Source organism: Astyanax mexicanus, chromosome 3 (assembly GCF_023375975.1).
Source record: "Astyanax mexicanus isolate ESR-SI-001 chromosome 3, AstMex3_surface, whole genome shotgun sequence".
NCBI lineage: Eukaryota > Metazoa > Chordata > Actinopteri > Characiformes > Acestrorhamphidae > Astyanax > Astyanax mexicanus.
This window is the reverse complement of record NC_064410.1, coordinates 64,720,028-64,733,955: the sequence shown is the minus strand read 5'-3', so window position 1 is coordinate 64,733,955 and position 13,928 is coordinate 64,720,028. Positions and strand designations below refer to the sequence as shown.

General features: G+C 41.9%; 1 protein-coding gene across 2 annotated transcripts in view; it reads left to right on the top strand.

Annotated features, from left to right (window-relative positions):
- Positions 1–13,720, top strand: part of pde4a (phosphodiesterase 4A, cAMP-specific) — a 208,049-nt gene extending 194,329 nt beyond the window's left edge. For both annotated transcript variants that reach the window (XM_049475648.1, XM_049475649.1), the window contains 9 exons: positions 305–398; positions 802–965; positions 2,440–2,538; positions 4,750–4,914; positions 5,002–5,101; positions 7,049–7,203; positions 7,290–7,412; positions 9,354–9,536; positions 9,630–13,720. In XM_049475648.1, coding sequence (XP_049331605.1) covers positions 305–398; positions 802–965; positions 2,440–2,538; positions 4,750–4,914; positions 5,002–5,101; positions 7,049–7,203; positions 7,290–7,412; positions 9,354–9,536; positions 9,630–10,100 — 1,554 coding nt within the window. In that variant the 3' untranslated portion in view covers positions 10,101–13,720. The remainder of the gene's footprint in view (positions 1–304; positions 399–801; positions 966–2,439; positions 2,539–4,749; positions 4,915–5,001; positions 5,102–7,048; positions 7,204–7,289; positions 7,413–9,353; positions 9,537–9,629) is intronic.
- The last annotated feature ends 208 nt before the right edge of the window (positions 13,721–13,928 follow it).

Below are 13,928 nucleotides of genomic sequence, written 5' to 3'. Positions count from 1 at the left end.
CTATGTATTTGTACTGTGTAAGTAATGAACATATTTACGTTGTAAATGCCAAGTACTTAAAAAAACTCAATAAATAAAGCTTTAAAAAATCATAAGAAATCATGATTTAAAAAGTGCTTATTATATTTCTTTAGGTTATATTTGTCTGATATTAAAGTTTGATTGATAATATAAAAAATGTAAGTTTGATTAAATAGCAAAAACAAAAGAAATCTGTAGGGGGAAATCCTTTTCCATGCTGCTGTATTACATTTATAGTAAACATTTTGATGATGTTTCTCTCTTGTTCTGTTTCCTCCTGCAGTTTAAGAGGATGCTGAACAGGGAGCTATCTCACCTGTCGGAGATGAGCCGATCAGGGAACCAGGTGTCTGAGTACATCTCCACTACCTTCCTAGGTGAGTTTCTTTATTAGTTTATTTTTACGGCTATGGTGCTGTAGCATTGCCGAGTAGCATCACAGCAATAACGCTCGGAGGAAAGCACAGCGACTCGGTTCTGATACATCAGCTCACAGACGCAGCCTTGTGCTGATCCACATCACCCTAGGAGTGATGAGGGGAAAGAGAGAGCGTCATCTACTGTACTGTACCCACCCAGAGAGAGCAAGAGAGAGCCAACTGTGCTCTCCCAGGACTCCGGCAGCTGATGGCAAGCTGCAAATCAGCGATCTCCTGATCATAGTGGCAGCAATTTAGCCCGCTGGAACACTCAGAGCCCTTATCCGACCAAGTTCTGCTGCAGGTTCTGGTTCTGTTCTGCAGAACATTTCTCAGATCTGATGTGTCCTGTGTTCCTCAGATAAGCAGAACGAGGTGGAGATCCCGTCTCCGACGCTGCGGGAGCGCGAGAAGCCCATGTGCCACATCAGCGGTGTGAAGAAGCTGACCCACAGCTCCAGCCTGACCAGCGCCGCCCTGCCACGCTTCGGCATCAAGACCGAGCAAGAGGACGCACTCGCCAGGGTACTAACCGGTTACACCCACTACACTACCGTCATCAGGTTTTAACATGAGGAGATACTACAGTCAGGAGGGGGGATGGAACAAAATCTTCAAATCGCATTACAGCTCTGTAAAAAATGAAGAGAGCACTTCATTTTCTGAATCAGTTTCTCTGATTTTGCTATTTATAGGTTTATGTTTGAGTAAAATGAACATTGTTGTTTTATTCTATAAACTACAAACAACATTTCTCCCAAATTCCAAATAAAAATATTCTCATTTAGAGCATTTATTTACAGAAAATGAGAAATGACTGAAATAACAAAAAAAGATGCAGAACTTTCAGACCTCAAATAATGCAAAGAAAACAAGTTCATATTCATAAAGTTTTAAGAGTTCAGAAATAATCAATATTTGGTGGAATAACCCTGGTTTTTAATCACAGTTTTTAATTTCATGCATCTTGGCATCATGTTCTCCTCCACCAGTCTTACACACTGCTTTTGGATAACTTTATGCTGCTTTACTCCTGGTGTAATAATTCAAGCAGTTCAGTTTGGTGGTTTGATGGTTTGTGATCATCCATCTTCCTCTTGATTAAATTCCAGAGGTTTTTAATTTGGTAAAATCAAAGAAACTCATCATTTTTAAGTGTCTCTATTGTTTTTGCAGAGCTGTATGTCATATTTTCGTTTGCATTGCAATATCGATATGTGGAATCTAAGTTGGACATTTTTACTGAAACATATGCGCTTTAAACTCCCTAAGCCCCACCCCCAATTAGACTTACTAAAGTTACTGCTTCATTACTCCACATGGTGGCGCTATAATCTAATGAATAGGGTAATAAAAGTGTTTGTTGTTTTTTGATATATCAACTATCACACAATCACACCATCACAGTGATATCATCACTATCATGCACAACACATTGTGATGATGGGCCCTATTGTCAACCGTGAATTGTGCAGCTTGATTTAATGGCATGTCAGTGTGTCTTTGCTATCGAAACAATGGGAAAAGTACATATTGCGTGGCTTGAAACCAATAAAAGGCCTGTACTAATTCTCTTAATTAATGATGGGTGTGGTTCATTTTGGGCGTAACGTAAAATAAACCAATCAGAGTGTCTCTTTTGCTCATCATTCTCTTTAAGAGTAGATCAGGTGAGCTCTGACTTTGGTGGATTGCTATTGTAACGGTTCAGCTCATTTCCAGAACACCACGCCCATCAGTGTAGATATATTCAGAAGATCTGCTGCTGATTAAACCAGGCAGGTTTAATATGGGTGTGATCTAACTTCTTCCTCATGAGAAAATTACATTTATATGAATTCTAATGTATTAATGATGTTAAAAATCATTGTTTTCACTGTGTGTGTTTATTTATATTGCTTCCAGATCTCAGGGTTGATTGCATAAAGATCAAAGGTTCAGATAATATAATTATTCAGTAATTCAGGACTGTGTGTTTTATGATGTTCTGTGTTTGCAGGAGCTGAACGACTTGAATAAGTGGGGCCTTAATATCTTCCAAGTGGCTGAGTTTTCCAATAACAGACCTCTGAGCTGTATAATGTTCGCCATCTTCCAGGTGTGTGAGCTGTTTTCATTATTTTAAAATGTTCTGTACTGTAGATTAATTCTAAACTCATCCAAACTATAAATAAAAACATATGGAATTATTTACTAAACAAAAAAATGTTAAATAAACCAGAATATGTTTTATATTTTAGATTCTTTCAGATTTGAACATCTCTGCTGGATTTTCTCAGTCAGTTTTATGAGGTAGAGTCTCCTGGAATTCAGGCTTTCAGTTAACAGCTGTGCTGAACTCATCAAGAGTTAATTACTTGAATTTCTTGTCTCTTAATAAAGTGTTTGAGAGCATCAGTTAAAGTAAAGTAGTGAAGAGGTAGAGTTACAGGTATACAGTGAATAGTGAATATTTGAGTAATGTTCGAATCCAGATTATGAGAAGAAACAACTACTCAACTAAATAAAGGAGAAAAATAACGGTACCACTTTAAAATAAGACTACCTTTATAAAGGGTTTATTCATGGTTTACAATTAGTTTATTAATGTTACTAATTAGGTTGTAAATGCCTTAAAAATCATTAATAATCAGTTATAACACATACGTAGAAAGGTCAACAATATAGATGGCTGTGGGTTCACTATTGGGCAAATAACAGGTCATTATTGCCCTTTCTATGTATGTGTTATAACTGATTATTAGTGATTTTTAAGGCATTTACAACCTACTTAGTAACCATTAATAAACTAATTGTAATAAACCATTTATATACCCTTTATAAATGTAGTCTTATTTTAAAGTGGTATCAAAATACTTTTAGAAAAAATGAACACTTAGACACAATTACCATTTATTTCTGAAGGGACTAGGCCTACAAGAGTTGTGAGGGACAGGCAGGGTCAGTAACAAAATTGGAGTAAATATACAACATACCAGAGGGTACTCAGGCAAACCAGGGTAATACATGAAAAGTTCAGCATTATAGAAGAAGGCAAAATAGAAGTCAAAATTACAAAAAGGTCGGCAACAGGTAATCAATAGAATGGGCAAGGCAGCTAACGAAAGTCTGAGAGCACTTCTTATGATGGGGTCCTTTTATAAAAATGTTATTTTACGTTTTATAGAGATTTTTGACATAACCCAAACGCTTCCAGTCTGTTATCAGAACAAGACATTATCCAGAAGTCGTTTTTATTGCAGTATATTGTTTTTGTTATTGATGTGATTCATTGCTCTCATCAATGATCTCGCGTGTAAAGCTGGTGTTGTGCTAAATTCAGCACCCCCGCCAAGAAAAGCACCACCTCTCAGGAGCGCATACGCACCCACCTCTTCTTTACGGCTTTAACTTTACTTAGAAATATAAATAACTACTTTAATAATACTGTTCTAAGCTACGCTGACTCGCAAGAAATTGAGAAAAATAAACGTGCTTTTCCTGGTGGGGGGTCAGATTTCGGCGCACTTTTAAAATAAACGTTTATTTTAAAACAACTTCTGCTTTTTCTGCGGTATCATATTTTGGGGGGGACAAATCCACCTTTCCACGTTTTGATATTAGGTGGGACACATCCCACCCATCCCCCCCCCCGGTTCCTATGACAATGGGTATTTATACAGGGGAGAACAGGTGGAAACAATCACTAGCTCGGAGAGCGGGAACGCCATAGTGTCTCGTGATCTGTGGAGTGAGCGAAGTCCATTGTGAGAGCATGCAGCACTGCAAAGACCATCGAAAATATTACAATGATGGAACTGCTGAATCAATCCTATAATATTATTGTATAAGTTAAATCATTGTAATTAGGTAATATTTTATGCAGAAATGAAGTAAAGTTTACTAAAAGAAAGGATTGACTGACGGTCAGTTCTCTTATTTACTCTGTGTAACTCTATTTAAGTCTTGAAACCGAGTTGAAGTTATTTAAATTTATCTGAAATTAAATTTAATTAAACAAAAGCAAATGCAGAAAGTTTTAAAACTTTTTTACAGTAAATTTAACTGGTGTTTTTTGTCAGTGTGTTTATTGTGTATCAGTGCTGATTACTGTACTGTAGTATCAGGTTTAATAATATAAACACTGAGAGAGGAAACAGGATCTGGACGCTTTAGTGAAAGACGAGTCTAAAAGCGATGCGTTTTGATTGGTCGATGATTAAATGATCATAATCAGATCACAGTAATCAGATAATATATCAGGGCTGAGGTACAGGGCTGGTATATCTCAGGAATTCTTCCTCACTGATCTTGTTTTCCTGTGTTAAAGGAGAGGGATCTGCTGAAGACGTTCCGGATCCCAGTGGACACGTTTATCACGTACGTGATGACGCTGGAGGATCACTACCACGCCAACGTGGCCTATCACAACAGCCTGCACGCGGCCGACGTCACGCAGTCCACGCACGTGCTGCTGTCCACGCCCGCTCTGGACGTGAGTTCACGTTCCTGTCGTACGTAGGTCACGCAGAGTTAACGTGATCTCCAGATTTAATCTGTGTGATATTTCTCTCTTCATCAGGCCGTCTTCACCGACCTGGAGATTCTGGCTGCACTGTTCGCTGCTGCCATTCATGATGTGGATCATCCTGGAGTCTCCAACCAGTTCCTAATCAATACCAGTAAGTCAGAGTTATAACAGACAGACTGTCTTTGCTGTCATAACGACGGGAAAAGTACACCTTGCACGTCTTGAAACGCAAAGCAAAATTCTCCTAGCTCTGACTTTGGTGGATTGCTATTTTAACGGTGCAGCTACCTGGACGTGTCCAGACTACCACAACCACATTCATCTCAACTCGTTTAGCTACAGAATATAGTGCTAATTTAGGGTTACTGCTGGAGATAAAACGAGCTAAACTAGCTTCTTTTAAAAGTGTATCTTTCTTAGTAAACTATAAAATAATCTGAGGGCAATTTATAGTTATAATGCCCTATTTTAACAATCTGTACGCGAGCCATCAACCATACACCGTGCAGGTTGATTTAGGACGTGTCTCTGTGTCTTTGCTATCGTAACGACGGGAAAAGTACACCTTGAATGAAGGCATTTATTAATTCTCTTAGTTAATCATGGCTGTGGTTAATTAATTTTGGGTGTAAAGTAAAATAAACCAATCAGAGCGTCTCTTTAAGAGCTCATCATTCTCTTTAAGAGTAGATCAGGTGAGCTCTGACTTTGGCGGATTGCTATTGTAACGGTGCAGCTACCTGGACGTGTTCAACAAACTCTTCTCAGCAGAGGAAACTGAGCTGCTGGTTGACGCTGTGAAGGGTGTAAGATAGGGCCTTAATTATGCTATCTTTTTATTTATACAGGAGTTTCAGTTTAGTTCTCTAGCGCCGAGACTGGAGCAGTATTAGCATTAGCTGCTAACTGCACTAAGCGCTAGTTATCTCTTTCACTGTTCAGAGGGGAGTATATCAAACTTTTTGTTTACCGTGTTAAAACAAGTTACGAGTGACAAACCGCTAGCTAATATCACCCTGGCTTACAGAAACATTTAGGGTTCCTTTGTGTTAGCAGGTAGCCGCTATTGCTAATGCTGCTGCACCCAGCTTTAGTGAAAATCTGGAAATCTAAGCTTACTGTAAATAAACAGAAGTTCTTTACTCACCCAAATAAACATTTTTCAGGAGAGAAATCTGTGTAGATTAACATCCAGCGCTCGATTAACTTTAAAAGAGTACAGTTTACAGTTTTGTTTACTTAGCTTAGCTTAGCATTACACCACCCAGCGGTAAGACCTGCCGAATTATAAGGAAAACATGGCGACAATCCTGTTCCTTAATAGTGTCACATAATACACTTTACAATCTAGTGCACTTTATAGTGCGCAAAATCGAGTAATAACTATAGAGCTGGATACAATCACAGTCTGACATCTAACAGTTCAGGAATAAACTCAATGTTAATGTTTAATGTTTTGATGGGAACCTGAAAAGAATTCCAAATCCACCTTCTTAACCTGATATAAAGGGGTTGGAGAATGAAACTGAAACACCTGTCATCATGTTAGTGTGTGATTTTAGGTTTCATATCTAAATTGGAGCAGCCTGGTGTTCAATCTTCATTAATTGCACATTGCACCAGTAAGAGCAGAGTGTGAAGGTTCAATTAGCAGGGTAAGAGCACAGTTCTGCTCTAAATATTACAATGCACACAACATTATGGGACACATACCAGAGTTCAAAAGAGGACAAACTGTTGGTGCACGTCTTGCTGGAGCATCTGTGACCAAGACAGCAAGTCTTTGTGATGCACCAAGAGCCACGGTATCCAGGGTAATGTCAGCATACCACCAAGAAGGACCAACCACATCCAACAGGATTAACTGTAGACGCTGTAAGAGGAAGCTGTCTGAAAGGCATGTTCGGGTGCTAACCCGGATTGTATCCAAAAAACATAAAACCACGACTGATCAAATCACCCAGAATTCAATGTGCACCTCAACTCTCCTGTTTCCACCAGAACTGTCCGTCACCACAATCAATTATTGTGCTCTAAATCCAGGAGTTTCACTTTCATTCTCCAAACCCTGTAACCTGCTGTTTGCTGTGGATTACAGATTCTGAACTGGCTCTGATGTACAACGATGAGTCAGTACTGGAGAACCATCACCTGGCCGTGGGCTTCAAACTGCTCCACGAGGAGAACTGTGATATCTTCCAGAACCTCACCAAGAGACAGCGGCAGAGCCTCCGCAAGCTCGTCATCGACATGGTGAGACTCTCATCACCGAGGATTCATCCAATAACAGACTCTGAACTTCTCTCACCTGTTACCTGTTATTTCCTGCTCTTTCTCAGGTCCTGGCGACGGACATGTCGAAGCACATGAGTTTACTGGCGGATCTGAAGACGATGGTGGAGACTAAGAAGGTGACCAGCTCAGGAGTTCTGCTCCTGGATCACTACACTGACCGTATACAGGTACGAAGATCTGCTTCACCTGTAATTCCTGCAGCGTGTTCTACTCTCAGTTTCTGAATCAGTTTCTCTGATTTAGCTATTTATAGGTTTATGTTTGAGTAAAATTAACATTGTTGTTTTATTCTATAAACTACAGACAACATTTCTCCCAAATTACAAATAAAAATATTCTCATTTAGAGCATTTATTTACAGAAAATGAGAAATGACTGAAATAACTAAAAAGATGCAGAGCTTTCAGACCTCAAATAATGCAAAGAAAACAAGTTCATAATCATAAAGTTTTAAGAGTTCAGAAATAATCAATATTTGGTGGAATAACCCTGGTTGTTTTTTAATCACAGTTTTTTTTTTTCATGCATCTTGGCATCATGTTCTCCTCCACCAGTCTTACACACTGCTTTTGGATAACTTTATGCTGCTTTACTCCTGGTGCAAAAATTCAAGCAGTTCAGTTTGGTGGTTTGATGGTTTGTGATCATCCATCTTCCTCTTGATTATATTCCAGAGGTTTTTAATTTGGTAAAATTAAAGAAACTCATCATTTTTAAGTGCTCTTATATATTATTACCCAGAGATGTATGTGCAACATTTTTACAACAATGTTTTTAAGTATAACCCACAAAAAAACACTTTTGGTCATTTTTACAAAAAGTCATAAAATGCTATCTGAGTCTGAGCTTCACTGCATGCCTTTACTTAAACCAGTCTGTTTCTCCAGTAAAATGAAGCTGTTTCTATTTTAAGACGAATAGGAGTAAGAATTTACATTACTAATACAACTGACTACATAACACTAATTCTATAGCAGGTTATAGTTTATCATATATATTTATAAACATTTCTAAACACACAAATAAACCTTAGATATAGAATCTTAGACATTTTAAATCAACTATATTTGCTAGCAGCATTAGCGACGTGCTAGCAGCATGTGATTTGAGAATCGAGCTAGCAGCATAAGAGCACCAGCACCCAGGCTTGGAATGTCAGTCTAGCAGCATTAGCAACATGCTAGCGGCATGCACAGTCCAGCAATCGGGCTTGGACCATCGGGCTAGTGGAATTAAAAACGCCGGTGATCGGTGTTTAAGCATCTGTTTAGCGGCATGTGCAACGACAGCAACATGGTTTGAGCGTCAGGCTAGTGACATTAGAAGCACACTAATGTTGAAACGGCTGTGATCCCAGCAACTGGGCTTGGAGTGTCGGGATAGTTGCATTAGCAACATGCTAACGGCATGTGCAACACCAGCATCCGGGCATGGACTGTCGGGCTAGTGGCATTAGAGACGCCGCTAACTGGTCTTGAAATGTTGGGATAACGGCATGTAAGTTGAATTCACAACATCAGTAAACGTGCTTGGAGTGTTGGGTTAGTCACATTAGCAATGCACTAATGAAATGTGAAATGACAACAACTGGGTTTGAGCGTCAGGCAATGAAAATTAGCAAAACACTATTGTTGGAGCAGCAGCGACTCCAGCAACCAGTCTTGGAACGAGCTAGCAGCATGCCTGATGCCGGCCACCAGGTGTGGACTGCCAGAACAGTGGCATTAGAAACCCTAGGGACCGGTCCTGGAACGTTGCCCTAGCAGCGCTAACAATGCGCTAGCGGCATCCGCATACCTGCTAGTGGCATTACAGACCCTGGTGACTGGTCTTGGAGCATCCTGCTAGCGACATTAGTATCAAGATAGCTTGAGTGGGTGTGTTAACTACTTCTCAATTGTCTCAATTGTCGTCTTGGTTCCTTCCAAGGTTTCTTCCTCTTAAAGGGAGTTTTTTTGCCACTGTGACACCATAAAATTGGCATCTCTGTGGTGCTGCTCATAAGAGGCGTGGACCTGTTTTTCCTGTAAAGTGGCTTTGTGACAACCTCTGTTGTAAAAAGCGCTATATAAATAAAATTGAATTGAATTCTGTGTCTGTTTGTACAGGTTCTGAGAAACATGGTGCACTGTGCTGACCTCAGCAACCCAACCAAGCCTCTAGCAGTGTACCGGCAGTGGACGGAGCGCATCATGGAGGAGTTCTTCAGGCAGGGAGACAAGGAGCGTGAGCGAGGGATGGAGATCAGCCCCATGTGTGACAAACACACTGCATCGGTGGAGAAAAGCCAGGTAAAAGCAGAGTACCGCTCAAGACATATACTTCAAATATACCTCTCAAAAAGTGCTGCTGTCTCTCAAGACCTGCTGTCTTTTCTTTTGCAGGTGGGCTTCATTGACTACATCGTGCATCCCTTGTGGGAGACGTGGGGTGACCTGGTGCACCCCGATGCTCAGGACATTCTAGATACACTGGAGGACAACAGGGACTGGTACCAGAGCACCATCCCCCAGAGCCCCTCTCCTCCTCCAATACCCGACAACGAGCTCGACTCCTGCATAGACAAGTTCCAGTTCGAGCTCACGCTGGAGGGCGAGCCGACCCAGGAGGACGAGGGGTCCAACCACAATCACGTCGGAGATCCCTTACAGGAGGAGCGGCAGTCGGGGGCGGACCCCGGGGGAGGCGGGGAGGACGTGGACGGAGAGGACGTGGCCGTGGAGAGGGTGGGGAGGAGACGACTGCAGGTTCAGTCGGTGGTGGAGGAGGAGGACGAGGAGAGACATTCAGATGGGAGTCCCGTGGAGGAGGCAGAGGACGACGAGGACTCGTCCTCTCCCGCGGACGATACGTGAGTCTCGGCGACCGCCCGGCTCGTCCCGGAGGAGCACAGAACACAGGACATCCTGTGTGAGAACTGTCTCTGTCCCTTACCCCTTATCTGTCCCGTCCACTCCCCAGGTCTGATGGGCAAGCCATGAACAAAACAATACTTCTGAACCAACTCAATAAATAAGACTTTGCTCTTTTATTTTACGAGAAAAAGGGAACAAAATAATATTGCTATCAGATAAGAAACTAACACAGCAACTGTAGATTTGGAACGGGTGCTGGGGCCCTTCCAGAAGAAGGTAAGAGGTTTTATGCAGAGGAAAACTAAAAAAAAAGAGTTTTTTAAGGGATCTTAAAATTGGCCATTTAGTCGGTGTAGCACTCTGGAACTTCAACACATACACATACACATAGATACATACATACACACACACACGGACATGAATAATACTCATACATACCACACAAAGCAGGTTAATCAGTTGTGATTACGATTACGATTACAACGGTAAAGTTAAGCTTAAGCGTAAACGTAAACTTAAACACAAACGTACCTATACAAGATATATATCTCCGCACACACACCAGGATGTGTATCTGTGTATGTGTTTATGGGGGGGCTTGGAGTCGGAAGGGACGAAACTCTTTGGAAAAAGCCATCACAAAAGGAGTACCAACTAGTATCCGTGTCAATAGTCGACTCAACAGTTTTTTTTACACGATCTTAACAGGGACTGAAATCCTCCTCAGATATCATATGATTAATTCAATCAGAGTGACTCGTTTTCCATTTCTGTCGGAAAGAAAACAGTACGGACCCCGCTGCAGGATAACCCGAGCTCAGCCTGGTCTGGCTACGGAGGAAAGGAAAGACTTTGAAGCGGTTAAAGCAATTAAAGAGATTGAAACGATTGAAGCAATTGAAGCGATTGAAGAGACTGAAGCAGTCGATCAGCTGGACCTGCAGCGGAGGTCCGGGCCCCTCATTTCCCTTTACCTGGAGTGCTACCGGTGCAAGATGGCCACGTGCCTTTCTGAACCACCAGCTTCAGCTCTGGAGCTGTCGTGAAGCAATGCATCGTGGGACAGGAGTGTCTGCTTTTGTCTTCATTTCTTGATTGTCACACGTTACCAGACCTCTCTAATCTCTCTATCTTTATCTCTATCTCTCTATCGCTCTATCTCTCGCTGTCGTGCATGGTACACGTGTGTATGTCGGGAGCATCCACTTTGTCTCGTTTAAAGTAAAGTCTTCCTTGGTTGTTTCTGCACATGCGTTGAGCATCTGGGGGACTTTAAATTACGGGACTCACCATGGATGTTTTTGCTTGTGGACTGATGTCTCCTGTCACCTTTCATGCAACTGAGGATAGTCACTTTTTTAAGGATAAGCCATCTGATGCTTTGGAATTTATTACATTTGTTTTGCCTTCTTTGAAATAACAGTTCTACCCAGTCCTGTGAAAAACGGCGGAAGTTCATTTCAATAGCAGCACAGATTCACACTCTCGTGCTCTCACCTTCACCCACTCGCGTAAGAGAAGCAGCCATGCTCCATTCCAACCAATAATACTCTTTGTTGTGTCTTGCCAAAGGAACGAGTGGAAAACTGCAGGAATTGCAGAGCGTTAGAGAACGGATAGCTAATATGTTGGAGGAGTTTGAGGAGTGAGGTGTGTGATTGGTGGAGAGGAGTCAGAGGAGTGGGTGGTGTGGACCAATCAAACTGAGCACAGGGAGTCACATCCAGCCATTATTGAGTTTGATGCTTTTTTGCCTTAACACTGCAGGGTTTTTGTATCCGTCGCTACGTTGACGGATGAGACGCTCATGAACGATCCCAGAGTATTTGTGTTCTGTCTGTTCGCCTTTGCTTTTCGTCTGTTTAGATTCCTAGATGCAGCATCCTTACTGCCCGTCTTGATACACGACGTTGTCAACATCGTCATCATTATCGTCATCCGCACACTCCTGAAACATATACACCAGGACAGTGTGCCTCGTCAATCGCACTCCTTTGCACTCTTTCCATTAGATCTCACACTGCTGTTGAGAGTAGTATCGTTCACGGTTATCGTTGCGCAGCTGTCTTTTCACAAATGCCAATAACAGGATGAGAGGACAGTGTTTATGTTCAGCAGGTCTCGTCTATAGTTCTGCCTACACTAAAATAATGGCTTGTTTGTGTGTCTCTGAATGTAGTAGCTGACAGGGCGGGTAAAATCGTAAGTATATATTTTCCGGAGTGAAATAATAATCCTCTATAGATTTGGTCACAAGCTGGTCTCTGCTGGTCAGTAGCTTAGCTTCAAGTCTGCCTGTTCAGTACACACATTTGGTGAAATTTGGAAGGGTGAGTGTGAAATGTGAGTGTGATATGAGTGTGATCAGATCAGGTGTGGTTTGGCTGTTTGGCAGTGGAGCTCTAACCCAAGGTTACTTGCGTCTAGATGACTAATTACGCCGTGACCCAGGGTTACTTGATAGAGCATCTATGGATGGTGGATGGTAGGACTACTGTATAATCCAAGATTGCATTAGATGTCTAGTCGATGGACGACTGAGCTGTAACCCAAGGTTACTTGATTGGGCATCTTCAATTGGTGGGTAGTTGGGTTTAATTGCAAGGATAATTGACTAGGTGACTAGTGGGTGGAAAGAAGAGCTTTAACCCAAGGTCACTTGATTCGACGCCTATTTAGTGGGTGGTCAGGCAGAAAACCAAGACCACTTGACCAAGATTTTACTGGTAGATGGAGCACAAGGTTACCTGATTGGATGTCTAGTCAATAGAAGATATAGCTGTAACCAAGAGTTATTAGAGTGGTCATCTAATTGGTAGATGGCTGGGTTGCAACCCAAAGATACATGATTGGCTGCCTAATTAGTGAAAGGTGGGGCTAAAAACCTAGATAACCTGATTAGATGTCTAGTCAATGGATGACAAAGCTGTAGCCCAAGGTCACTTGATTGCGCACCTAATTGGTGCATGGTCAGTCAGAAAGCCAAGACCGATTGACCAAGAGTTACTAGAGTGGGCATCCAATTGGTGGGTGGTTGATTTGCAACTCAGAGCTACATGATTGGCTGTCTAACTGGTGAAAAGTAGAGCTAAAAAACTAGATTACCTGATTAGATGTCTAGTCGATGGATGGCTGAGCTGTAACCCAAGGTTACTTAATTGGGGATCTACAATTGGTGGGTAGTTGGGTTTTATTGCAAGGATAATTGACTGGGTAACTAATTGGTGGATAGCAGAGCTTTAACCCAAGGTTACTTGATTGGACACCTAATTAGTGGATGGTCAGAAAGAAAGCCAAGACCGGTTGACCAATAGTTACTAGAGTGGGCATCTAATTGGTAGATAGCTAGGTTGCAACCCAAAGCTAAATGACTGGCTGAAGAAAAGTAGAGCTGCAATCCAAGATTACCTGATTAGATGTCTAGTCGATGGATGGCTGAGCTGTAACCCAAGGTTACTTGATTGGGCATCTTCAATTGGTGGGTAGTTGGGTTTAATTGCAAGGATAATTGACTAGGTGGCTAATGGGTGGATAGAAGAGCTTTAACCCAAGGTCACTTGATTGGTCACTTAATTTTGCTGGTAGATGGTAAAGCACAAGGTTACCTGATTGGATGTCTAGTCCAGTGTTTCTCAACCAGGGTGCCGCGGCACCCTGGGGTGCCGTCTGGCTTCATCGGGGGTGCCGTCAAAATATTGCGCCTCACGTGCATATTTCCTTTCCAGAGTCAGCTCGTGTCGGGGTGTGTCCCAATTCACAGGCAGCATACTCTGAAGGATGCGACCCACAGAGGCGGTGTATTACTGCGCAGCTGTGACGCAATCTATC